The sequence below is a fragment of the Temnothorax americanus genome, unplaced genomic scaffold (assembly GCF_048541705.1).
Source record: "Temnothorax americanus isolate GAGA-0224 unplaced genomic scaffold, ASM4854170v1 Scaffold2, whole genome shotgun sequence".
Taxonomy (NCBI): Eukaryota; Metazoa; Arthropoda; class Insecta; order Hymenoptera; family Formicidae; genus Temnothorax; species Temnothorax americanus.
The window spans coordinates 5941640-5968554 of NW_027509338.1; the positions used below are offsets into that span (position 1 = coordinate 5941640).

General features: G+C 42.5%; 2 protein-coding genes across 5 annotated transcripts in view; one reads left to right on the forward strand and one right to left on the reverse strand.

The window, feature by feature from the left end:
* LOC143896882 (uncharacterized) overlaps window positions 1–6452 on the forward strand; it is a 31309-nt gene extending 24857 nt beyond the window's left edge. For all 4 annotated transcript variants that reach the window (XM_077405004.1, XM_077405001.1, XM_077405003.1 and 1 more), the window contains 4 exons: window positions 1845–3735; window positions 3888–4468; window positions 5708–5828; window positions 5934–6452. In XM_077405004.1, coding sequence (XP_077261130.1) covers window positions 1845–3735; window positions 3888–4468; window positions 5708–5828; window positions 5934–5970 — 2630 coding nt within the window. In that variant the 3' untranslated portion in view covers window positions 5971–6452. The remainder of the gene's footprint in view (window positions 1–1844; window positions 3736–3887; window positions 4469–5707; window positions 5829–5933) is intronic.
* Window positions 5369–26504, reverse strand: LOC143896883 (uncharacterized). The gene is made up of 6 exons (XM_077405006.1): window positions 25992–26504; window positions 11079–11198; window positions 7228–9198; window positions 6818–7016; window positions 6477–6541; window positions 5369–5378 (listed from the first exon to the last, which is right to left on the reverse strand). The coding sequence occupies exons 2-5, from the start codon at window positions 11194–11196 to the stop codon at window positions 6493–6495; spliced, it is 2337 nt and encodes a 778-aa protein (XP_077261132.1). The 5' UTR covers window positions 11197–11198; window positions 25992–26504; the 3' UTR covers window positions 5369–5378; window positions 6477–6492.
* Window positions 26505–26915: the final 411 nt, after the last annotated feature.

Consider the following 26915-nt stretch of genomic DNA (forward strand, 5'->3'; position numbering starts at 1 on the left):
ACATTGGAGTCTTAATTTCGTCGAACAGCTGTGCGTATTGCGAGCGAGAGAGTACGCAACCGTAAAAAGCTTGTATAAACTGCTGCGTCGAACAATACAGCACACGCGGACATAATCCTGTAGCGGGTCTAAATACAATACTTTCAAGCTGGACTCCATGCTCCGGTGACTTTCATGTTCCCCGCCGCGCCGGTCAGTCAACGAAATGCGCAAAAAAGTACCGCCACTTGACTGTCGGCGTCACTGATCTTGCTCCTATTCCGAACGGCCGCGAATTACCGCTAATCCAGGAAAACATCGCATCCTTTCACTAATCACTCGCTTGGCGCACTTGCCTCGTTAGAGCCCCCGTCGTCCGACATACTTGCCAACGCCGACTTGCGTTCGCTACTCATCGCTATGATAATATCACAGCGAAGTAATTTTGCTCCTTCCTGTTTGTATTTTAATAGAAAGTTTGCTCGTGGAATTATTTAGCTACGGTTGTTTTACTATCACTTTTTGAAAAATTAAACTCCAATGTTTTATACATTTGCTAGAGAACGTACGTAAATAGATTTATTTTCTATTACACAATATTTAGGAAAGGGAAACATCGAAGAACGATTACATTTTCCTTTCCTATAGAATACGAGGTCAATCAGCAATAGACAATGTAACTTTAACTCTTCACATTTATATTAACAGCATATCATTTTCTATTTTCCGATTTATATAATATAATTTATAATTACACTGAATCTTATTGTAATCTCTACCTAAGAATATTATTTTTTATTTATCGTGTAAATTATATAAAATATTCGTAAAAATACGCTATTGTACAAAATAAAACATACAACGCTATTTTTACAGTTGATAGCAGAAAAAATTATTAAAAAATTCAAGACGTCTATTTAATGATACCTGATGTCTTTCTTTACCTGTCATTTCTTTTCCCACAGACGCAACGACGCACCTGCGATAGCGATAGCGAGTAAAACATGCCAGATGTTGAGATATTCTAAATGCGTGATATTTTTGATTACGGGGACACGGATTATAGTGATCGGGCGACAAATAAGGCTGTTACAACGCGACGCGATATAAACCCGCCTTTTGCACGCGCATCACGCCGTATACGCGCGATCACAAAACACGTGTGCCCGATACTCGAGCAGCCTTTTAATCGTTTCTCGTTATGTAGAAGCGACGTGTCCGTGTTGCGGGCCCGTTAGCCGGGGGTGACACCTCGAAAAAGTAGTCCCAAACTACGCGGAACCGCTGGCCGTCGAGTTCCTCGTGTATGGCGACGGCTCTCTCGAGAACCACCATATGTCGCACGCGGGTGTGGGCACCGGGCGGTTTTTCGTTGTACGTTCTGCGAGAGATGGCACGCTGCCATTTCAATGTCTTACTCCCTTCTACCTTCGGCCCATTCCCATTGAGGACCGGGACGCGAAAAACGATTCCGTTCGACTCATTATATATATATATATATATATATATATATATATATATCTCCGAATAGTTAAATAAATTAAATAAATAAATTTTGTTTTTGTTATAATTTATATACCAGCGTTGTCATATTAATAACGTATTACACTATTGAAGGGTAACAAAAAGGTAACATTTTATCATCTTTGTTATTATTATGTAGGACGAGAGAGAACTATACTTATAGGGTTTGAAATATCTTCGTTGATCTTGAAAGCGCACGAAAATTCTTAAGAATTAAGTTACAAGATACTCTGCTGACTTATAAATAATTTGATAGATTTTTTTCAAAACAATATTATATTTATTGTAATAATTAATTAAATAATTGTCAATAATTGTATTAATATTATTTCGTTCTATAGTGTTGGGTCTAGGAATTTGGGGTCGCAGGATGGGCAAGAAGATCGATTCGTTTCGGCGGACTAGATCTCGCGAGACTATCTGCTCCATTACGGAAAGGTCCGACGGTGTCGAGCACAACGGCATCAATAATAATAATAATATCAACAATAATGATACTAGTACCAGCAATAATAATATCGACGTTCACCAATTAAGTAAGATACACTTAGACGAGAGAACGAATAGGAAGTTACCGGCAGCTTGTCAGCGATCCCCGTCTCCCTTCAAATCATTCTTCATCCGGATGGGTTCCACCGGTATGCTCAACTCGACTAGAAGCAACAGAAGATCTCAAAATATCGAGGAGAGATCGACGATGCCGGACAAGGAGAGCCTGTTCAGAAGCTGCAGTACCAGTCAATTGAACAACAGCCCGACTTACGTGAAGGGAGACGATCCGTCGGAAGGTATAGACCTGCAGATAGCCGCGCGAAAGGACAAGACGGTGTCCTGCGACGATCTGGCGGGACACCGAGGCAACGATCAAGGGATTTTCGAGGCGCGCGCGCGTGGCAATCCTTGCGCCTCCACGTATTCGTTGGGTAGTCCTTCGGTGAGCTTCAGTACCTGCGACCTCGAGAAAACAAAAAACGAGTCGTTTATGAGAAAGAGCAGCAGCTGCGACCTGAAAGAGACGAAGAAATCCAACTTCCCGTACGCCTTCCTGCGATCGAAATTGTCCGTCTTGCCGGAAGAACGTCATGGATCGTTGGTCTCCAAGGACGAGAGGCTCTTCAAGACCGTGTCGGAGGAGCACTTCCCGACCCTGCAGATCGAGGACTCTTACATCAGCACCACGACCCTCGGACGGAAGAGATCGAGGATCGGGAACACCGGCTGCGGTCTCGACGCCGCGAGGAATCAGGAAAATGTCTCGCGACCGGGTCGGACTTCCTACGCGGAATTCCAGAGGAATTCCAGTAGATACGAAGCGGACAGATACAGCCTGAATGCCAGTCGTCTCGAGCGAATCGAAGCCGGACTTCAGCGGGACGGAATCGCCGGTTGCTACAGCCTGTTCGACGGAAGTCTGCTGTCCCTTCGGGAGCACAACGAGTTTCGACATAACGAGGATGCCACGCGCGACAAAGCGGACTTAGGTGCTGGCAGAATCGAGACCGGGATAACGGAGAATTGCAACGTCGATCTCGACATAATGACCGCTATCAGAAGCAACCGACGGAATTCGATATCGAGCTGCGAGCAAAGACTGTCGTCTCACTACGTGAGCTCGAACGAGTCCGGCTACGACAGCGACGGGCCGCGAGGCGAATCCGTGGCGGCCTTGGAGAACGAGGGGCTGAAGTGCAGCTCGGACACCAGCAGCGTCGTGGACTCGGAGGCGGACAAACCCATAAGAAGCTCGACCCCGAGCGAGTGCCAGGATCAGGAGAACGCCCAGAACGCCGGCAGGATCAGGCAAAATTCCGACGCGGACGAGAACAGGCCGGACGCGATTTCTCGGATGAATCTCGAGGGTCTAGATGGTCTCAGGTGGCACCGGAGCGGATCCGGACGGATGTTGCCCAGTATTCACGGAACGTCCTTCGAAGAGGAAGCCGTGTCACGGCTGGAGGACACTCCGCTTCCAAGTTGCGAGGATAGATTGAACCTCCTGTCAGATACGGCAAAGACGCTGGACGTCTTGCCCCATCGCACGAGGTTGCAGCAAGATAAAACGAGGTTCCTGAGTGATATTATCCAGCCGTTAACCAGGGTACGGCGATGTTGCCTGATAGAATTGCACAAAAGAGACCCCAAGGAAAGTCTGGGGATTCGATTGGCACAGCAGAGATTGGGAGATCTGCGGTACATCGTCGTGCAACTCGAAAGCGATGGCATCGCTCATAGGTGAAAGAAGTTTATCGTACATATTTTCAACTTATTAATGCGTGTTGTAATGAAAATGTAGCATTCAATTATTCTATCTCTGATTTTTGTTTATTTTCTAGTAGATTTTATTTTTAAGTTTTGTCTAACAATAAATTATTCTTCGATCGTAGGGACGGTAGATTGAGACTAGGTGATGAGATCGTCGAAGTCGAAGGCAAGGAGTTAAAAACGCTGGAAACCCTCGAGGAAGTTCAGGAGTTTCTGAGGTCTTTTACTTGCAACACAGTACGACTGACGACGGCGTACGAGGAGACGGTGCCGCAAGTATACGAGGATTCACCGCCAGCTGTGCCCGGCGAGTACGAGTACCTGGAAAACGCGAAGAATCTGTCCAGCATGTCGTTGATCGACGCCGAAACGAATCACGTTTCTTCCTCGGCCGAGAAGAAGAAGAAGAAGAAGGCAACCGACGGCGATGCGGAGCTACTTCAACCGAGAAAAAGGCCGGACTGCCTGCCGCTTTCGTGCTTATCTGAAAATCAAAAGGACACCCGCAGCAGCGTGGAGCCCGCTGCGGAATCGCAACACTATTTGTCGAGACACGTGGCCAGGTTCGAGAAGGGCTACGGCAAGCCCAGTTTGGGCTTCAGCGTTGTAGGTGGCAGAGATAGTCCCCGGGGTGACATGGGGATCTTCGTGAGGAGGGTCTTCCCCGGCGGGCAGGCCGACATTTCCAGATCGCTGTTTCAAGGTAGACTTTAGACTCCGTAAAAAAAAAAGAAAAACATTTTCTACGCGTAATAACCGTACGCGAGATCGAGTAGCTTTCAATTAACATGCCGTATGCATTTATCGTTCGTCGTTATAATCTGGATGTGAAAAAAATCAGATTAATGGCAATTAAACCGTCGTACGATATTTGTTACATGGCCTATCTACTTTGCAATTAGCGACGTTGTAATTAGGGACGTCAAGCCTGTCACTTTGCTGCGCCTCGATGCGGCGTAATATCGCGCGCTTCGTTTCACACGTCGACGTGCCTCAAATACTTTTCGCTCGAGAGCTATCAATCGCGGGGATAAGGGAACGCGCATGACGACGCGTCGAACGCAGGTTCGACGGACGGCCTCGTGTATTCACGACGATGCGAGGATCCCGCCAGACAGCTGTCGAATCTTTAATCCGACAGCTAACGCCGCGTGCATATCTAAACAGTCGCGGCATGTTCCACCGTTTTTCTTCTGCTTTTTTTTTCTTTTCTTTTCTTTTCTTTTCCCCTTTCCGTCCTCGCTTCCTTTCATCGGAAGACGGTGAAATACCTCGTGTCATTGACAGCGCCGGTATTAATACACCATTTCCTGATATCTTTATCATATTATTATAGTCTATATATACGTTTCACGTACGAGATGCTTATATAATATATTATATCGTTTTCCATTTTTTTTCTTTACATTTGGTACTTTTTCACATCTATCGTGAATCGTATTAGTCGCGAGGAATCGTCCTGATAGATATTAAGGGCAGAGAAGTCGTTCGACGCTGACGGCCAGGTATTCGCGAGAAGTTGACGTGCCGATAACCAGGAAAGGTCGTTAGACGCGTTTCGCGTTCTCATGTCTCGAATTTCAACCGAGCCCACCGCTTTTTACGCCTGCCTCGCGGTTTCCTCGTTGCCCGCTGTTCCTTACCGCATACTTGAGTAACGGGCTGGTAGCTGATCGGCTTGCATAAGCGCAGGAGATAGCATCCCGCAAGAACGTTCTCGTCACGGGGTCATTGGCAGCCTCGAGGGTTGACTTTTTGGTCGTTAAACTTTATTGATATTATCAGGATGCTTTTTGAACGAGGGCGATCCCGTGATAACTTCAAGCGACGAGACTGCGTGAGAGTATTTTTCCCATTCCTCCATTAATTATTATTAAATTAGCCAAGGATTTTCGGAGAAATTGAACATATCCGAAGAAGTATATTTTCTCGATTTTTTCAGGCGACGAGATCTTGAGCCTAAACGGGCAAATTTTGAAGGGCCGCACGCACCAAGAAGTCATCGAGTTGTTTAAGACGGTGAGAGAGGGTACGGTCGAATTAGAGATTACGAGAAGACACAGGTAAAATTTTAAATTAACATTTATCTGTAAGGAGACGCGAGCATTGTATTAATGAAATATCGGAGACGTGACGTGATTAATGAAAATTATTAATAACTGTTGCAGATATCCAAAAAGTACTGTAAAAAGTGCGCCGTACTAAACAGTATGGACGAAGAAGAAAACTGCCCACCGGAAGTGCTCTTTAGATTTAGGCCTAATCTACTATCGTTCGCATGGAAAAAACGGCGTTTTAGAATTCTAGTCTGTCAAAAGAAATCTATGACTTCTTTCTAACGTTCTTCTCTCACGTAATTTATTTCGTGCGGCATATCTCGCAACCGTCTGGTAGATTAATAGGTTTTATTATTATAGACTATATTCGTGCGCGCGCGCGCATTGTGGTATTATAATTGTTATTAAGTACCACGTCTTTTTAACAATAAGATTTTATACGTCGAATAACGTTACGACAATGTAGAATCCAATATATGCATTTTTTAATCATAATAGAGGACAATAAAGATAATGTTCTTTACAGGTACCGAACGGGGTACCGTATCCAGATTATTATTAATTAAATAATTGTTATTAAATAACTGTTTTATTTCTAGCGAATTCTGAAAATGTACAGTATATACACGATTCGTATTTTACATAATTTTCCATTCTTTCAACGTCGCTCTCACGTGTCTATCAGCAAAAGATCTGCGCACGACTTGGCTTTTAATATTCTGAAACAGAAAGGCAAAAATGAAATAAAAAAGGAATGCGTAATCAATTCAAACGTATAAATATAAATAATATTTACTTTCTTGTGTAAAAATCTGTAATAGCTATTTTAGTTTAAATCAAATATTGATTACAAATGTTATCTCAAATACTTAAATACATCATGTATGTTAATTAAATTAATATTTTATTCAAATTAATGCGTTTAAAAATGCAATGACGTTGGTTTATGACGTTTATGTATTCGACAAAATGTTAAATATTTGAGAATTACTTACTGTGATTCACGATTTTTCACGCGTCTACATAGGTGCAAAGCGACCGGCCCACTTTTAATATTGCGAAAAAGTTGTACGGCTTCGCGATGCGTCAAATCGTGACAGACTTGGCCATTCACAGCCAAAATCTCGTCTCCTGCGCGCAAACGGCCATCTTCGGCGGCCTGTCCGCTGGGCAGTACCGACTTTATGAAGATACCTGCGACAAATTAAAGAATATAGAATATAGAAATAAGTATAAAGAGAACAAATATAGAATTTTTTTAATTATAAATCAAAACTGTTTAGGAAAGAATTAGAACTTATAAAGGTTCCTTATAGGGGAACAACGAAACTGAAATATTCTAATTTATTACATAATCGTTTAGTCAATTGAAAAAAGTATACAGCAAAAATACGCTCGTAATTACCGATGCTTCCTTTCGGGCTGTCTCTTCCGCCAACTATGGTGAATCCTAAGGACTTCTTTCCGGCGCCTTTTTCGAAAAGCACCGTAAGGAACGTAGACACCGTATTCCTCGGTCTTCTGGGAAGAGTACAGAACTTCGAGACACTCTGCGTTAATCCGCTATCCATGTTCGTCGTAAATTTCTCGGACGAGATCGACCTGTTCGACTCGTCCTTTTTGTCCCGGTGACACCTAGTCTGATGCTTTCTGAAGTGATGCGATCCGGGTGAACTTTCGACGATTACCCCGTGGCCGTTTTCCATGCTGACGTTCTCATAATCCACGCTGCTCTCCTTCAGTTTCTTCGCTTGCTGATCGACGTCCGAGAACCGCGAGATGACGATGTCGATGTCACCGGGCCCGCTACCGCTACCCAGGATCTTCTTAGCTTCCGTCATACTCAGACCGCGCAGTCTCTTCCCGTTGACGATCAGGATTTCGTCGCCGATTCTCAGAGTGCCCTCCTTATCGGCCAGTCCGTTCGGCACCACGTGAGCCACCAAGTACCCCGGACTGGACTCCGCGGTTTTCGCGATAAAAATACCAAGACACTGATCGGACGTCTCTTTGAGAAGTTTCACGACCATCGTCTCCGTGATGTAGGCTCTACTCCTCACTGCCTGTAAACCGGCACCACGTTGCTTCCGTTTAGAGTCCTCTTCCACGGTTTTTCCCTCTCTCTCCCGATCCGTATTGTTCTCCGCGGAGACTCGAGCCGTTTGACGATCTATCAACGTTCCGTTCGCGGCTTGACAGACGCTCGTATACTCCTCGGTAAGAAGACTCATCCCGGAATCCTTGTCCTTAGTCTTGTCGCAGTATATGTCCAAATTCGCGAAGAGTCGCGCGGTTCCGTCGACATCCGTGGCGGACGAGAAGGGTCTTCTGGGCGGAAGCTGAGGGGGCGATCCCAAACAGGAGTCGTTGTGGCTACCGTTGTTCAGCGGTCCGGAAGCGCCGCTGCTACACCTGTCGTCCAGGAGGGAACTGGTCGCGGAATCGTTGTCCAAGATTCCGGAGTCATTGTCGTCCTGATCCTGATCCTCGTACAGCGGATTCGTTCGTAGTTCTTCGAGACCCGGCAGCGTACCGTAAGAAAAGCTGCGCAGCCTCCGTCTCTCCCGATCCTTGCAGTCCTTCCTGTAGATCTTCGCGATCAACCTGTTTGTCGAGCTCTTCAGGTACCTGTCCTGCATCGCGCGGAATTTCGCCGCCAGGCAGCTAGACGGCGTGATGCTGTCGAACGCCGTCGCGTCCTTCTTGAAAATCGTCTCGCCGGCGTGTCCAGGTACCCCCGTGTCGACCATCGTCACCTGATCGACGCCGGGTCGATCGGCGCCGCGGCTCGCCTCGAGGAAGCTCCGATCGGTCCTCTCCCATCGGTAGTCGTGGGGCATCGCGTCCTCCCGGACCGAATCCCCCTCTTTCGGCCGCCACTCGGGCTGTTTCCGTGGCGTCGAGGTGCGAAAGCCCAAGAAGGAGAACCGCTCTTCCTGCTGCTTTTTGTACGACAACCTGCTCTGCGACTTGGCGCGTCTCTTCCTCTTCGCGTGGCCGTTCTCCTCCTCCGTGATGTCCTTCAGGTCAGACTCGCAGACCGAGCGCCGGAACTCGTTCCTGGTCAGACCGCGATGCCTCAGCTCGCACATTGAACGGAACTGGACCCGTCTCGCTTCCTCGTCGTCGCCATCGTTCTCGTTCTCGTCCTCGTCGGAATCGCGATCCTTGAAGAAGCTCAGTCTGGTGCTCTTCACGCGGTCCAGCAGAGGATTCCGCTTCTCGCACACTCGCCGCCGTTCTTCCTGGATTCTCTTCTTATCCTTCTTGTTGGCGGCTCGCTCGGTCGTCACTTGGGAGGTCTGCACGTTGTAGCAGTTTCTCTCGGATTCGGAACTCGATGATTTTCTCCGGGCCCATCGCACTGGCGATATGTCTGAGAGATAAGGACGATGGTATTAATAAATGCGCACACAGCAGGCGGTAGAATAAATATAAAGCTGAAATATATACAGTTTCTGTATAGCGAAATAGTTGATCACTCTGTTTAAAATAGACTTATAACTTTTGTGGCTCTACATGAACTCTTTTAAATTATGTATCTTTATATTTTGAAAAGATATAGTATATTCTATAAATGGAGCACCGTACAAAATTTCAGATGGGTAATAAAATACAGTAGATTGCGCATCCTCATTTTTGTCGGTCTGTTTACGAATAAGAACACAATGAGACCCGAACTCTACGACTTCTATATAGATTGAAAGTGACTATTTTTGGTGCCAGCCGCGGTGATACTGACAGAGCTGACAAATCTATGGGTTCCGTGAAGCATGACTCGTCTTGTGCAGGATATGCGTAAAACAGGATGCGCCTATGAGCAATTTGTTTGTACTGTTAATAATTTTTTTCCCTCGTTCGAACACGACTCCGCTCAATAAAAAACGCGAGTCTCGCAATATTAACCGATGCGAAAGTAAGAACACGGATTTGCGTGGCATTGTAAAATATGTGTTGACTACACTGATACTAATTTATTCCTTAGTATTACAAGCTGTAGCTTTACGAAACGAGGCCCTGACAGCAATCGAGATAATGCAGCCAGTAACGACAGTCGCTATCGCGACTAGACTCCTCGGTCTCCAAGGTGAGCACGCGGGATTTGCTCATTTTAAATTAGTTCGTCATCGTGCACGGAAAACAGTCAAATCATTCGCTCGACTATTCTTAACAAGTAAGAAGCAAGAAGGTTCTCAACAAATAAGGATAAGATTTCCCTTCCGTCGAGCAAGGCTGAAAACAGCTGGTGAAGTGAGTAATTTTGTGTGTACGTTATCGTACGGAATGCGTAAACCGGATACTGTAAAAATAGATCGGACATTCGAGTAACATTTTATCGTTCTTTATGTCATGTCTGACGTTGAAACCGCAACTACGCTAAGCTCACGTGTAAGTTCTTAGAAGCGGATTGTGTTTCCTGGTGTAAAATATTTCATAATTATGTAGTTAAACAAATATATCGCTATCCGCGTTGTTAACTGCCTGTATCCCGTACTTTATGAACGTGAGAAAGAGAAATACTTTCTAGATTTTTCACATTTCGCGTACTACAATAGAAAAAAAATTAATCGTCAAATTTATTCTTGCGTCCCAATTAAATACAAAACTGACATGTTCAATTTTTCCAAAAGTGAAGAAGTGGGGGCAGAACAACTCGATTCCTTTACAATGATACGTCACAGCAAATTGGTGCATGATGAGTATCGTACAGAAGGTGGATGAAATTTTTTAATTAAGGGCCCACAATCTCGTTTTCCGGCTACCGTTTCAATTAGCGGTTGACTATAATTAGCCGGACGATTCATTGCGGATTGTCATTGCCGTCTCTGTCGCCGTTACCGTCAATTTCACCGCACGGTCCCACAGGACGCGCGGCGTATACACGGTCACGCATATATGAGCCTACGGATTGCGCGTCCTCGACAATGATCCTTTATATTAACGTGCATTCGCGTAGGCCGGCGTAGTGTCAATTTGCTTCTATTCTCGCTTTCCAGCCAGTCACTCGGGAACTCAGCCTGACGGAACGTTGAGTCGTAATTCCTGCATTCAGGATGGAATCCCGATTCAAGTCCAACGCCACGCACACGGCCGGACGGCACGCAAAGACGCGTGTATACTCGCGGCACGCAAGACGATACGACATACGACATTTTTGCAAAAATTGGACCGACTCTCTCGCGCGGCGACGTGCATGTACTTTACTCCTTCCCATAATGATCGGGCGATCGCACCGCCATTTCAGGCGAGTCTTACCTCTGCATCGAGACCTCGCGTGGAAATGGTAGGACGTTTCGTTGACGTCTTCGTCGGCTCGAAGGGGACTTAGGCGCAGAAGTCTCGGTGCTTCGGCGTGGCCGCGAAACCAACGCATGTCTGTAACAAATTGGAAAGTAGTCAGAGCGTGATTTTTTTCGTACGTGAAAGCATTCCGATGAATATTTCAACGGTATATAAGCAAGTAATTCTTTTGATGTTCGCCAAGCAAAAAAACGATGCTTCTACAACTTCAATTTTAGGAATAAAAGAATCCTCTGGCGAGAATTCGTCAGGGAATGTGTTATTAAAATTAAAATCGTGAATGAAATATTCCGCAAATTTATTATTCTAACATTCCAGCAATCAGAAAGCGTTCCTATTTATCAAGATTTTAAATGTGAAATGTAAGCGCTTTGAAGATTAACTGCGTAAAAGTGAAACGGTAAATCTTGAGAAGTGAACGGACTTCACTGTGGATGTCGATGGCGACAATCATATTGTAAATCCAGGCTATCTCTTTTCACTTCGTTATGTTGCACTTGTTTCTGATACGATCTAGTAACGAGATAGAGAAAATTGCATCGTGATGATTCTATTGATGTATGTACATATGATAGAAATGCTGATAAATTTAACAGATAGCGAGAGCATATCCCTCTGTTAATTTCACGCAAACTCTAATAAAATCTTAATCTGAGATTTAATCACAAACATAATTTTAATATGTAATGTTAGAAGTAGAAAATTTGTGGAAAATAATCTCTCTTTCAAAGTTTTCTTAAAAAAAAAAAAAACATACTTCAACTTGAATCTGTCGAAAAAAATTTAGGATAGCTTAAACATAATACAATTTAAAAATAAATACATTATATACACTTAATTTAACGGCAGATATTAAACAATCACAAAAGAGAAATAAAGCGTGATGTATAATTCATTTCTTTGTTTGAAATAATTTTACAGGAAAGAAGAATATTACATTGCAAATTAGGTTTTATTTTATTAATATATGTTGCATTTGTTTGTATTGAATAAAACTCTTTGCAATTTTTGCGAAGATTATTACATTATTTTTTATGTAATAATTATTATTATAAAAAAAATGCGAAATGTATAGGTACTTTTTTTTAGCCACACCGTACGTATGACATTCAATATCGATGCCAGATTGATGCTTGTGCGTTCGAACGAAGTGGTACGTGAGTATCCAGCATCACCGTCGCTTCTCCCAACGGTACTTCCAAGACAAGGAGGCCGCATCATCTACGTCGTCTAGCTCACAACTTTTCATGCCGGCGGCACTATATGATACGAGTATCTTAACTTGAAGATTTTCAATCATTCGCTATCCCTTCGCGGTACAAAGAAAATAAATTTTATATGCATGTCGAACAATGAGAAATAAAAGAGAAGTACAAATGAGAGATTTCTTGGCTCTTATTACTTTTTTTTATATATTTACGCGGCAATAAATGTTTATCTCCGTAAGAAACATTTTACGTTCCTCAGGGACGTTTATTCAAGCCTTCGCACGAACGCTCGTGCAAATTTTTTCGAGTTTATGGATCTTTCTATCTTCCAAGAATGTCGGCGACCGGAATTGCCGGGCGCATTCCATGCCAACTGCACGCGTGCAGTTGAAGAGAAATTCTTAGAAGTTTGCTTCGAAGGATTTTACATACGTCTTATACTAAATGTTGTGCTGCATGTCATTTATGGTATGTACACAGATCGACAGATCACCGCGTGTAGTTGTAATAAGCGCAATTACTGCGCTATAACATCAAGCTAATTGCTATTAATTTGCAAATCGGATTTATTTTGAATACGCGGGAAGCGGTACTTTGTAATATCGTTTTATTGCCTACAGTTGGACCGATAAAGAAATTAATCCGTTGATACCGTTGCGAGCAGCGGAACGGTAATTCGTTCACCATTTTTCTCCAATAAACGCGTTGGAATATTCGCGAGAGGCAATACCGTTCGTCTGACCTGTATAGCATTCATAATATTTTTTTTACCAATCGGCAAATAGGATATAGTTGTAAATACTGTAAATGTGTGACATTGCCGAATCGAGTTAATTTGAGACCAGAGGAATGCGTGCACGATGAAATTACGTGGACAGAAATGCTGATAACGACCAAACGCAATTGGAAAACGCTTACCTATACAAAACGCGCAAAAGAATGGAATGTTCTTCCATAGGTGCACATTTATGTCGAATATATTTGCATAAAGAAAATGTGCATTTCTCTAGACTAATCTTATACCCGGTGTCCAAAATCAATTTTCTTTTAATTGTAGATAACATTGACTAACTTGGATTAATTTTTTCTTTTCGAAAATTTGATATCGTTTTAATGCATGCAGCTTTACACATTAGTCCAAAAAAGGAATTTACAATCAGTTTATATATTTTTAATTTGTTTTTATGGCCCACACACATATAAAGTACTATAATAGAAAGCCTCGATGCATTCGTAAAGGAAAAATTAAATTGAAGATGATCGGGGAATTCGCAGTCGAAAGAAAATACAATTTCTATATAACTGTTAAAACTTACATTTTATAATTAATGTGGAACTTTATCTAATCACGTGCAATTGTAAACAATGTCGCGGATTAAGTCGCGCGATTCTAGATATCTTTTCGATTGTACATTTCGCAACTTTATTTACGTTTCGCGCAATATGTTATCCGCTGCACAAGCACAGATAGAATCGATTGGCATTCAGAAAAATATTAATTGCACATTGGCCAATAAATGTTCCATAATCATATACCGTTACGAGACACATATGCTACATTTTACGGAGAGTGGTTTAAACTTGAAAATATTCAATATAACACTACTGTCAATGAAATTCATACGTTATTTTACAATATATAATAATTAATTTAAATATGCGTTTAATTATTATGTGTGAAATTACAAATTAATCAAAATATGACCTTAAAACCACGAAAAAATGCAACACTTGCAATGTTTGTTGCAAAAAATTTGGAAAGGGAATATTGAATTGACATACTTTGTAATAATAATTACACACATATACATATATAATTACACACAGAATAATATAATTATAGAGGGTCATATATATCTACATTATTATGATTTAATGTTAAGACTTAGCTATTAGAAGAAAGATAAAGGCCATATGAACATATTGAACGGAGCAATCTTTCATTGCACGAGCGACAGACGGGGTTCATACGATACCTCGTACATTTAATTAAATCGCGGTGCGTTGTGCAAGATGTTAATGCACGGTAATCATTATACCAGTCTGCGTAAGTGTGCGTAACCGCTGACTACGTGGACAGCTACGACAAGGAGAAGGAAGAAAAATTAGGGGTGGGGAGGTATGCGTACGACTTTCTCCGATGCAAAATATGTGTGCCATCACCTTCTTAGCTCCTTTCCGGAGGCTACGCCTCTCCACCTTTTCACTTTTCGTGGATCCAACCCACGCGCAATCACGGCGCACAGTCAGACTTAATTAAGTTCGCAATCAAGAGCGAGACGCGATAAGATCACTCCGGAACGTGCTCGCGGATCTGTCTATCAAGAAGTTTATAATTATATGTGTTCGGTGACACATTTATTTATATTTATTTACATTTATTACATTTATTTATATTTATTTATATTTATTTACAGAATGCATATGCATTGATTACCAGCTTATTTGCTGAAAATATTTAATTCTAAATCTTTATCTTTTATCCAACTTTTATCAATCCGCAATATTCATGTTGTTTGATTTTTACAATTTTTCAGAAGATAAGATTTACCGTTAATACAATTAAATCTGTCAATTTGGCATCTGATAAATGTTGCAGAAAATTCGCGGTTGTTAAACGTTCGAAGAATGCGGGAGCTAAGCGTCCAGTTATTCCAGCATAGATTTATCGTTCCACTTTCGTGGCTGCCGATCTGTTTCTCCGACCACGGCTGCCGGCGGCAGCCCGGACTTTACTTCGTTGGCAAGTCTAGGCCGCCGTGTTGCAGCTCCGGATTGTAAATCTTCGCCAGCGCGCGGCGAGACGCGGTTGTTATCGTCGCGCGTTACACCCGTTCCTCGCTTGAGAGATCCATATTATTTCTCGCTCCCGACATCGTAATCCAACGCGGGCACATAGTGAGAGATCAGAACTCGTAATAATGTCCGATGCCTCAATACTTAATTTCTTGAGAGACGTAACTTTTTGTTGGCGCACAATTGCGCTATTCGACAGAAATGAAAAGAAATCCGTGAGACACTTTTATTATTATGCACGGTACTCAGATACTTCTTAAACCGACGAATTGTGAATTAATAACGTGAATGTCGCGCGACCCAATAATGCGCGTATATTTTAAGTTCGTCTTTTACGAACCGAATTATAACTTTTTTCACACACATCTCCTACAAAGCTCACAGAACAATTTTAACGTTTTGTACTCGATCGTTATTTACTTGTTGCGTGTTTCTTTGTCGATCGGATTGAGTTGTATTCCTTTATTGGAAATCGTAACCGCAACAATGCGAATCCGAGTTGCACTCGCAACTCGCAGCTGCCGTTCAAGCGTTTTCTTTCTAATTACAAGTAATTCAGTTGCAAAATACTGTCGAGCATGTCTCGCAATAAACGGTAAAAACAAAATGCCTGCGGTGACTGCGTTTCGCCTTAAAACTTGTACTTTTACAGTAATTGCGCAATTAGGCGCACGAAGGTGTAACGCACTCGGCCAAATTATATTCAGACGACGGGTGAATTTTCGATCAACTACCGTTTTACGTGAAGAACATTATTCAGTCGCCAATACATCGAATATACATGCCATTATTGTTGGTGTAACCAGGAAGGAATTGGTCTTGGTTCTATGTGGAAAAAATAAGTAAAAAAAATGTAGAATAAGGAAATAAGATTTTGAATACGACACCTTATCTTGGAGAAAATTAAATCAGAAAATTCGTAACATTTTTTCTCTATATTTTAAACTCACGCACACAACTTTAGTGAGATAAGTCGATGAATCTGCTTTAATGACAATTTTTTATTAGAATATAAAGAAAAATATTTGCATATTAATATTATGTATGTATTATGTATAGTATTAGAAAGAGATTAGAAAAATACCGATTAGATGTCAATCGTGTTTAACAGTTAAACTGAGATGTCGACTTAAAACACAGCGACAGAGACTCGTAGATTTATCCGGACAGAGAATTCATCATTCGACGGGAATCGGCGCGCGCGTCAATGTATATGGTGAATGCAATTTGAGGCAAAGTATAACGCGTACGTAAAGCGTGACGTGCTCCGGATGCTCGTAAAAACATTCTCCGCCGCGTGGCTATCGAGTCGTAACCCGCTCCGCTTCCTAGGTATTGTTATCGTGTACCCGGGGGATTCTGGGTTCTGCATCCCATTACGGACGGAACGACGCAGCTTATCCGCGCGTACTCTTTGGAGCACGAAAACGAATTTTCGGATATGATCACTTTAGACCTTGCTTAGACAGGCTTCTCTCGGGAGACAATCTTATCGACCCTGTCTCTTTTCCGCACCAATCTGTGTCCGAGAAAATACGAGCATCCGTCACGTACCTACATAAACATTTCGTGTTCGTATCGTACATGTATCCTTTTTTGAATACGATAGCAAAAATCTCGCCAAGATCTCTCAGCATCCCAAGTCTCGCTCTATCTCGAGACTCGTCGCTTATCTGTTATGTACGTTTCCTCGCTTATCTGTTTGCAGATGCGATCTGACTTGTTTGATTTCGAGCGCGTTCCATGCTTTTTTCGAGTACCTCCACAAACTTTATCCTTGCCTTTTATCGAGAAATTTTTCTAATGCGCGCAATTAATGCAATAATAAATTATACCGCGGTCGTAACGACGTAACGTTGCGGCATGTATCGCGATAATATTTGGCGAAGGAATGCTCCTCCGGGACCCCGAGTCCGACGATGCATTAAGAAGCGTGTGTGTACAGAGGTCTATACCCGTAATTTAGGGAATCAGATAGCGATAAAAAAATGTTCGGGGACCGGTTCGGCATAACGTTACCTTGATGGCTCAGTTTGGCCGACGACAACGCGGATTTTACGACGGGAATTCTTTAATGAATGTTTTATAGCGAAATATAAAAGGTAAATGTCATCTCACGAATTAAACGCCGTGTTTTATTATTAACAATACGTATAGTCTGAATTGGGACTCGATACTAAGAAGCGTCCAAGTGTTGTGCATTCGACGCACTAATACGCATCCATAATTTATAAGCTATGGCCGGTTTATTTTTTATAATTAACGCAGTTTGCAAATAGTACTCTGCAAACTTTTCTCCGCTTTTCTCGTCTTTTGTGAACTAGTTCATTTATGATTTATAATATTATCGCAGGATAATATTATACATTATAAACGAAATAGTTCATAAATGTGAACTGCTACTGTAGCATTAATTTTTTAATCTTGGTTATAACGCAAAGCTTTCTTCGGAAAGTATTAATTATTTTCATGCAAACGACGTTCTGTGAGAAAGGAAAGAAATATTCAGTGCCATATGTTACCATATGTTGAAGCCAAAGTTAAATATTCCATTTTTTTTGCACCAAAAGGATTAACTGCTCGAGATTATACTCCGCATGTCGCCTAGAGAGAAACAAGACAAAATGTCAGAACAAGTCCAGAATTCCCGTGGATTCGGACCACTTCCAACGATCGTCAGACATCAAGTTAATCTCCTAAGATGACTTTTGAATGGTATCTCGCGGGTAACTCGCGAGTAACCGGTCAAAGGAAGAGAGTGAGAGAGAGAAGAGCCCCGTGTCCACTAGGCGCGTTCTATCAAGGCCGCGGGCGAGGTAGTCCTTTTATTTTCTGGCCATTTGACGAGAGCGACATGCCGAGCATTCCTCGCCGGAATAGCCGTGTAACTATGCCCTCGGCATTGCGGCCCGCCTGTGTGTGTTCGAGCGTGTACGCTATATATCGGGCCGATGCACGCCGCGCGCCGCGCGACAGCGGCCGCGGCCGCGGCCCCGGTCGCGGCGAACGCGCGCCGCTTATTCGCGTGCGCTCCAAGTGGCATGCACACGACGGCGTGTAGGTGCATATACGTACTAGATACGCGCGTACCGGCGTACGTACGCACACGCACGCGCGCTCATATAAATAAGACACGCGACACACGCGCGCGGCGCGTATATGCGTAAAGGACGGAGCTCCAAGGTCGATTACTGGCCAACCCTTTCCTCCGCCATTACTTCGAGAGACGCTCGCTTCGGGACGGAAGAAGAAAGAGAAAGGGAGAGACAATGAGCCGGAGAAATCTGGCGTACGATTTTCAGACAATTTCTGAGTAATGATTGCCTTCAGCACTGACTCACATCTTCAGCGACGATATCGCCGATTGTCACGTTTCTTCAACCACAAAGAGGAAATTTTTTTCAGCTGGGGTATAATCTAGTTGAGTTTCCTAATCTTCTGTCAAGTAGCTTGGACATTATTATATTATCTAGTTATAGTGAAAACTTATATATCTGGAAAGCCTGTGCACTATTCTGATACCAGTGATACCACGTTGTCGTTTCTGTTATCTCAAAATTCCGATGTCATCCGAGTGGCAAACGATCGGACGTTCACCAGAAGGATAATATCCTCTTGGTTTTCACGTCGCGGCGTCGGGTCGCGTGTCACCGACCCGCAGGTTGCGGTCGGCTCGATTCGCCGCGAACGCTAAATCCGCGCCCTAAAATGCGCGAAATCTGACACCGCCGCGCGGTCGTGTTATTGCGACCCGACACTCGCGGAGGCACGTCATCCCCGGAATATCGGAATAGCCTTCGCCGTGGGTCGCAGGACCGGAAGCGGGATACGTGCGCCGGACAATTGCCCGGCGGGCTGCGATTAATCGCGGCCGCTCGTGGAGACCGGCCTATCCGCCACAACGGAGCACACAATCCGATGTAGCAGTTTTGCTCCGGCGACTCTCTTCAGCGCGCCGCGCGCGCTCGACTTTCCGGTTTAACCGCTCCTTCTTCTAATCGCTCCTCTTCCTGTCGGTCGATCCCTTTCGTCCTTGGTCTTCCATACGCACCTGGAGACGTAGCCACCGGCGAGCCGCGAGCCCTAAGCCATTTCATCCCGCGTTGAAGCCGTTTTCGCGAGATCTGGGGAAGGAGGCGCCGCGCCGCTTCTACGCGATCTACGAAAACGATTTCCGGCGCTTTTTGCTTTGTTCGCGTCATCGCATAACTCTTCGAAATGTAGCGAATTCATGAATGGGTCGCAATTGAAAACTACAGATTACTGCTCTTGGAATGTACGTCAATTTTATTTCGGTCTTTGAAACGCGATCGTCAATCAGCAATCGCGTTTTTACTCTCTCGAGATTATACTCTCGAAGAGTTCTCTTCATTTTCCCTGTCCAAAACTTTTGTCCAGCATGGATACGAGTACTTCTAACTTTTCCGCTTTACCGAATCGCGCAGCCTTGGCTTGATCGCCAATATAACGATACGGAGCGTTTCGAGCGTATATCCGCGTCGACGGTCCACATTTCGCGTCCAGGAGCTGCTACATATTGCGGTCGCGTGTTGCCGACAAGACGGAATACCCAATGAGACTTTTCCGATGTCCCTCGGCGACGTCGCGATGTCGTCGACACCTGCGACCTGCGAATTTTGTACCGGGGAGAATGTCCGCCGTATAGACAAACGGCCGGGTAACGCGCTGATAGCGATTGAGGTCGCACGCGAACAGGGACGGGATCATGAAAGCTCACTTATCGTTACCGGGTTAAACCCCACCCTGGGCTACGTACGACGCGATGCAGTTCGCTTCGTCGGAGACCATCAAGTCTCTATCCGGAGACCCAAGTCTGACACGCGGCTCAAGTCTCGGAGTTCGTCATTTTAAAGATGAGAAAATCGGGGGGACAGGAGACGGCCGCGGGATACATCGGATCCCGGTACTGAATATAATCGCTTCTTCGTTGAAGCGGAGGTCGGCGATGAATTTAGCGGACTGTTAGGGCCGGCGATGCCTCGACTTTCTCGATTGCGTAATTCGTGCGACGTCATACGAAATTCACGCGTCAGGACACGAGAACGTGTCCGTGTTCCCGTCAGCCGCGCGGCCTTCCCCGGTCGGTCGGTTCGAGGTTGAACTTGTCCGTCGCGTCGGATCACTATCAGAGCGTAAGAAGAATAGGAATGTCGTGTGCACACGCGCGTATGCAGACCCGGTGCGCGAGACACACCACCACGACGACGGGGTGAACACAGTGAGATACCGCGATACCGCGAGTATCTGCGTGCTTTCTACCGTGACGGCATCTTAGATCGAGATCGAATCGAACGATACAGAACTAGTCCGCGTTGGTGCTGAGTTAAATGGCATTTTTCATCGAGAATTCATTGCAGCTTACAAGCTGTTTCGTGCCCCGGCGCGTTTCGAACGAGCGTAACGCTTCAACTAGACCGATATATAAATATATTTTCAAAGTTCTATCGCGGAGTAAATCGCTGAGGAATTTCGGGGCATAAACCGTGTGCGTAAAGATATTCAAAAGGACGCCCGATAAAAATCTTAAAGAGCCTTTTTTACATTTTACACGTTCGTAACAGAATTCGAAAACTTTATAAATTAATCCGGTATGTCGTATAATGAGGGAAACATATAAAGTGTCAAATTTATATCAAAGAATTCCAGTGTATAATTATTTTTGAGAATAAAAGGCGCGTGCCAGATGTGCATAATAATATTACTATACATGTATTTAAAACTTAATAACTAGAATTTCTCACAATTTATGATCTTGTATTAATAACATTTATTTGGCATCGATGCCTTCATCGAGAACATATATTTATTAATAAAACACAATACAAAATAAAATAATTATTTCAATCAACAATAAATATTCAATACAATTTTTATTTTACGTTTCTGACGACAAAATTATAACAGGAATTAAGCGACGTATCAAAATTCGCTTACGAAATCGTATTTATTATGCAATATTATAATTATGCAGAAATACTCGGGGTTTATCTGTAAAAAAAGTTTACCTGCCTTTTTGTCTATATACCTACCTCGCTGTCCGGATTATAGAAAATGATTTAAACGTGCATTTTATACCATGCATGAAAAAAACGTATATATACGCAACTTGCCTGTTCGCTCGCCACGGTTGCTTACGCACATTTAAGAAGAAAAAAAGAAAGAAGAAAAGATAATATCGTTCAAGTAGCGCGTGGAGTGAAAGTTTCGAACGTAACGAGTGCGCTCGCTGCCGATACCTGCTATGCATTCCTGATAATTAATGTCGTTTCGCATACATAACATTTTGCGACCAGAGAGGAGAGGAGGGCGGTCACTTTTATTTTTCGTGACTCATTCAGTATTCTTAAAGAAGACTACGCGAGGCGTAATTAATACTTAATTAATGCGCTCGTCGTATGGGGTTACTTAAACAAAAAAAAAACCTAAAATTTGTTAAACTTATCAGATGATATAAACGATGCGATTTTATTCGCGCAATTAATTAGCGTTTGGTTAACTCCTTGGTTAATTCGCGATTCCAATTTTTGCTTTCAAATAACATTCGACGCTCCAACGCCAGAATCTGGAGGACGCTCCGTTGACGATCTCGTTCGAGGATTGAAATTTTTATAAGCTGAGATGAGAATGTTCCGTGCCCCCTTCGCTGTCGTTAAGGCAATTTTTGCGTTAAGCGGCTGGAAAGTGGCCGGTCATCCGTGATGAACGCTATCAAATTACATCTTTTTTCCAGCGGACACCGCGTTGTACTTTCGCTTCGAAAGCTCTTCCTTGACTTATGAAGCGTGCGATACCGAGTTCGCGATACGCGCTCCAGTACGTGCTCTTTACGCGTTTAAATCTGCGATTTAAGAAAAAAAAAGCGATCGACCTGTATGCCCCGTTAATATCCCGGTTGCAAAATCATATATGTTATACGTAGCTCCGTAAACTTAAACGGGCGCGAGAAAAGAAAGGAACTTATCTTCGCGAATCTCTTTACATATATCGTGAACTGCATTAAAGTCGCGTTGCACGAGAGAGTCAAATCGCAGATCAAATCAGTTAATATACCTACTTATGCAGAAAGATATGTGTCTCTCTACGATTCTGATGAACTCTGTGTTGCGAAACGGTTAAAAGCGAAAATCTTTTTTGAAAGTAAGAATGACCTAAGAGCATTAGAGATGCAGTCTCAGGGAAATATGTTTTGCGAGAGACCAAAGAGAACTGTCGAATCTCCCCTCAGTCGTCAAATTGTCAGTCCGGTCCTTTACACGCATTTATTTCGAACACGTATCTCGGTGAGGAATGTTAAAGATACCGTTCGTTTTTTCATTGCCGAATGTTACTATATTCGTAACCGTTTAAAATTTGCGTTTAACCCACATATAATTGCGGTGTAATTTCTTACGCGGCTGGAAGCAACGGTGTTTATCGACGCGACGTGGTTTACGAGACATCGTTAAAAACGCTGTTGAAATCCGCTTCCTGGTCGCACGTTAAGTACGTCCTAAAACGTGCCCGCGCGTATGCTGAAGAGAGCGCATGGTCTCTTCAGGGGCGAGAAACATGCACTCGCGGGAATATGTGCGAGCGTTTTCAAACAAGTCTGCCGCGAATAAATTCATTGTGAAATGGATGCGACGGCGTGTTTATACAGAAATTAACACAAAGGTAAATCCGCGGTATTCAAAACTGCGCTCGCGCTGTATTGTTACGCATATACAAATTGTTTCGCGGTCATGTTCCACGCAATGGTATTCCGTAATCGATTTACAGGGAATTTTTGTTTGCAAAAATATCGAAGCTTCTTAAAATGTAAATTAGGTGAAGACGAGAACGGGTCAATTCTATACTGTTAAGTATATGAAAGGATGAAATTTAAATCAATACTTTTTGTGTCAAAATTTATTATTTTAACATAAAACAATATTATTTTAACTTCATTGTTTTAGTTAAATTAACGACATATTGAATAAGTAGTGGCGACTTATTGAAATGGTTAAAAATGACTTTAATTGAGTATATATATAGTTTGACACTACTAATTTAACAGTAAATGTGCTTTGAGAGTACAACACGGTTAACAGTGAGTAAGTTAATGTGTTACAACAATTTTTAATTACTAACAAGGTAATATAAATAATTATAAATCGGACGTTTCGACTTTGCTTTGAACCATCATCAGCGATTCGATCTATCGCGTCCGATTTATAATTATATACCTTATCTAAATAATTAAAAATTGTTTTAACATTATAACTTACTATTAACCGCGTTTTACTCTGAAAGCTCACTTTTATTTTACTTATTGTTAATTTCATTATCGAAAGTTTTTTATAGCTATTTATTTCGCTTATTCGAATTCTAAGTGTATTCCGTTTAAAAAAAGTTTTAATACCCAGCACTTAAATACCGAGATATTTAATAGCAAACGGTAATCACGCGAACGAAATGGGTTTGGCTATTCTTCGAGGCGAAATAGCTGCGTGAAATCGACTCGAGAAAACTAATCGAAGATTTTGTTACTGCGTGACGCGTATTTGTCGCTGTCCCACTAATTCAATAAAAAGAGTGATGTGCAAACATATGTCGGGATCGTGGCGCGAATGCGCTTCGCGAATCGTACAAGCACGACCGAAGTATTTCCATCTCCAACAGAACCGTGTAATTTGAAGTCCGTTAACCAAATCGCATCCGTGAACCAAACAACTGCACAGGTGTGTTATCCGTTTCACTTTACTACTTCGCTGCTACTTTACGCGGCGGATACCGGTAGCAAGGTAAATACGTTCTCTCGGAAGAAAACGAAAAAAAAAAGAAAGAAGGAAAGAAAATATAGCCGACCGCGCGCTCGTGTGCGTTCAGACTTCGTCTCGGAACAGCCGAGTGCATTTCGGATAACCGCGTGATAATCCGTCGTTTCACATCGTTAAGACTGCATCGCGTTCGGCTGCCGCGCCGCGCCGCGCTCTGCTCCGCTCTGCTCCGAGCGCGCGCGAATCCCAGCTAATTATGAATAATATAATTAGGCGGGATTCCCATGGTTTCCCTTTTGTGTGAGATCGACGATGAGGCGGAATGAGCGAGCGGCCGACGAAACGACGATTCACCGCGGCCGCGCGAGGGGGAGAAGCGATATGCGCGATTGAAATAATAGCTCGTGTGAAATTTAGAATCATGTCAGCCGGGGGACATGTAATCGTGATGTAATTCTTAAGTGTGCTGCTGCATGACTGTAGACACCTGTAGACACCTATTCAGAACATCGACCGTGCCCGCGATCCGCGTGTCGCTTCGCTCTAGAATTTAAATCTAGGCGTCCGGTAAGTTAAAAATCGGTTTTTTTCTCTCACGCAGTCGCGTGACAGTTTCAGAAATACATTTAGAGAAGTTGTTCAATAATATTTGAATTCAGGAAATATTTAACAATATAATAATATCATTCGATATCGATACCGATAACATCTCGCTAATCTGATAATTTTTTCACTCGTATCTAGTATCTGACTCATATTATTTGTTATTTTCTCTGCGTGCAATTTTTTTTTTATATAAACAATGATTAATGTCTAAAAGAATTTAAAAATAAATGAAGCGATATTTTATTCATATCAATAGTCATCCTATCTTAATAATCGATCGTGGAGGAAATCTTTAAATATATTGAAAGATTGCGGATGTATTATATAACTATAATATAGTCAGAACTTTCTTAATATTTTCTCTTTTCCAATAGGGATGCAATTACGTTTACGCAATCTCTAATAATGTCAAGAATCTCGGAGTAGCGTTAAATAAATTATATTTGCTTCGGAGATTTTATTTCTAAAATAAAATGTGTTATTCCATTTCTCTCAAATTTAATGCATGGATTAGATGGGGTTACACGAGGTCACAGAATTGAACGGTAGTAATGTTTAGAAAAAAAATAGTACGCAATGATCCATCGTATTCGTATGTCAAATAATGAAACGTGAAGGAAATCTTTAAATATATCAAAAGATTGCAACTGTAGTATAACTATAACGTAGAATTTTCTTAATAATATTTTCTCTTTTCCAAAAAGGATGTGATTATTTTTACACAATGTCTAATATAATAATGTCAAGAATCTAGGACAGCGTTAAATAAATTATTTAGTTCGGAGATTTTATTTCTGAAATAATATTTGTGTTACTCCGTTTCTCTCAAATTTAGTACATCGATCGAATGGAGAATTCACTTATGTCACAGAATTGAACAGTAATAACGTAAAAAAAAATAAAAAATAATATGAAATAATTTATCGTACGTCAAATAATGAGACGTGGAAGAAGTCTTAAAGTATATCAAAAGATTTCTGTAATATAATTATAACATAGTCAGAACTTTTTAAATAATGTTTTTTACTTTCCTAAAAAGAAGATGATTATTTTTACACAATGTGCAACATAATAATATCGAGAATCTAGGACAACGTTAAATAATAAATTATATTTTCTTCGAAGATTTTATTTCTGAAATTAAACGTATTATCGTTTCTCTCAAATTTAATACAGTATGAGTTTCATGCGCGGGGTCACAGAATTGAACGGTAGTAAAATTAAAAAAAAAAAAAAGCTTCGAATGTATACCGATAGGAAAACGTTCCGCCTGCGCAACTGCGCGGCACCGGAAAATCCGAATTTTCCCGCAGATAAAGTCGCTTTTGAACGAACCCGAGAGCGCCGTCCAACTCCGAAAGACCATTTAAAAGTCATTCGTGGACGTTCATTCCCATCAGGATCCCCAGGATATTAACGAGCGGCGCGTCGCGTATATACTCGTAGAGGAATTCTCGCGCGACGGTAGTGACCGTAGAAATTCCTTTCGCCGGTCTCACCTGATAGCCGATCCGACGTACTGATCTATTCAATGAGGAATCCGCTGAATCATTATATCGTCGATTTCCCTTCCCGATGATTATCCCGCACCTCGTTTCCCTCGGTGTACACAATGTCGCGATGTTCGGTGTGACGTGTATACGATTTATTTTATTTCTCGTTGTTTTTTTTTTTTTATTGTTGACGCGGGTACGATCGCGAGAACGCGACGGCGACGGAGGCGCGCGAGCAGATCCAGCTCGATCCCACCCGATCGAGCGATCACGGAGAACTGAACTGAACGCCGAAGTCCGAACCGCGTCTTGCTCCTCGACGGTCGACGCAAAGAGCGGGGCAGAACCGTGACAATCCCGATCGGCGCCCTCGACCGAGCTACTCCGTTTTCTACGTCCCGACCGCGACAACAGACTGCTATGAAACACGCAATGCTTCCGGGAAATCCGTCCGAGTTTCCGAAGTCGGTCTCCTACTCCGCAAACCGAAGAGACGGTCTCTTTTTCTTATTCTCGATTGCAAATTTTCGATCGCAGTTTCGAAACGGAATAAAAAATCAAATAGATTTGCAGTTGTCAATTATATCTTATTTTATATTTTATACTACTAAATGTTAAAGGATGAAATAATATTTTGAGTTAAATAAAAATCTGTTATTTTTAACTACCATGTCGAAATTTATTATTTTAACTTCATTGGTTTAGTTAAATTAACAGCATATTGAACAGTGGCGACCTATAAGAGTTATGGTGACACAAATTGAATATAATTTGACACTATACGAATTTAACGATGTATATCTTTCCCGATCGAACAACTCTGCGTCCGATCGGAATCAGATTTTTCACAAAGTGTCTTTTCGATCGTTTCTGCTAACGTCCGAGTGTTCATAATGGAATAACTGATAAGAAACGGAATTGTTCTAATCG

Bases quoted from the DNA above. Each gene is read 5' to 3' on its own strand.
- LOC143896883 (XM_077405006.1), bottom strand. From the start codon at position 11,196: ATGCGTTGGTTTCGCGGCCACGCCGAAGCACCGAGACTTCTGCGCCTA. The intron at 9,199-11,078 runs GTAAGACTCGCC...CTTATCTCTCAG, and splicing joins CGCGAGGTCTCGATGCAGAG to ACATATCGCCAGTGCGATGG. The intron at 7,017-7,227 runs GTAATTACGAGC...AATTTGTCGCAG, and splicing joins CAGCCCGAAAGGAAGCATCG to GTATCTTCATAAAGTCGGTA.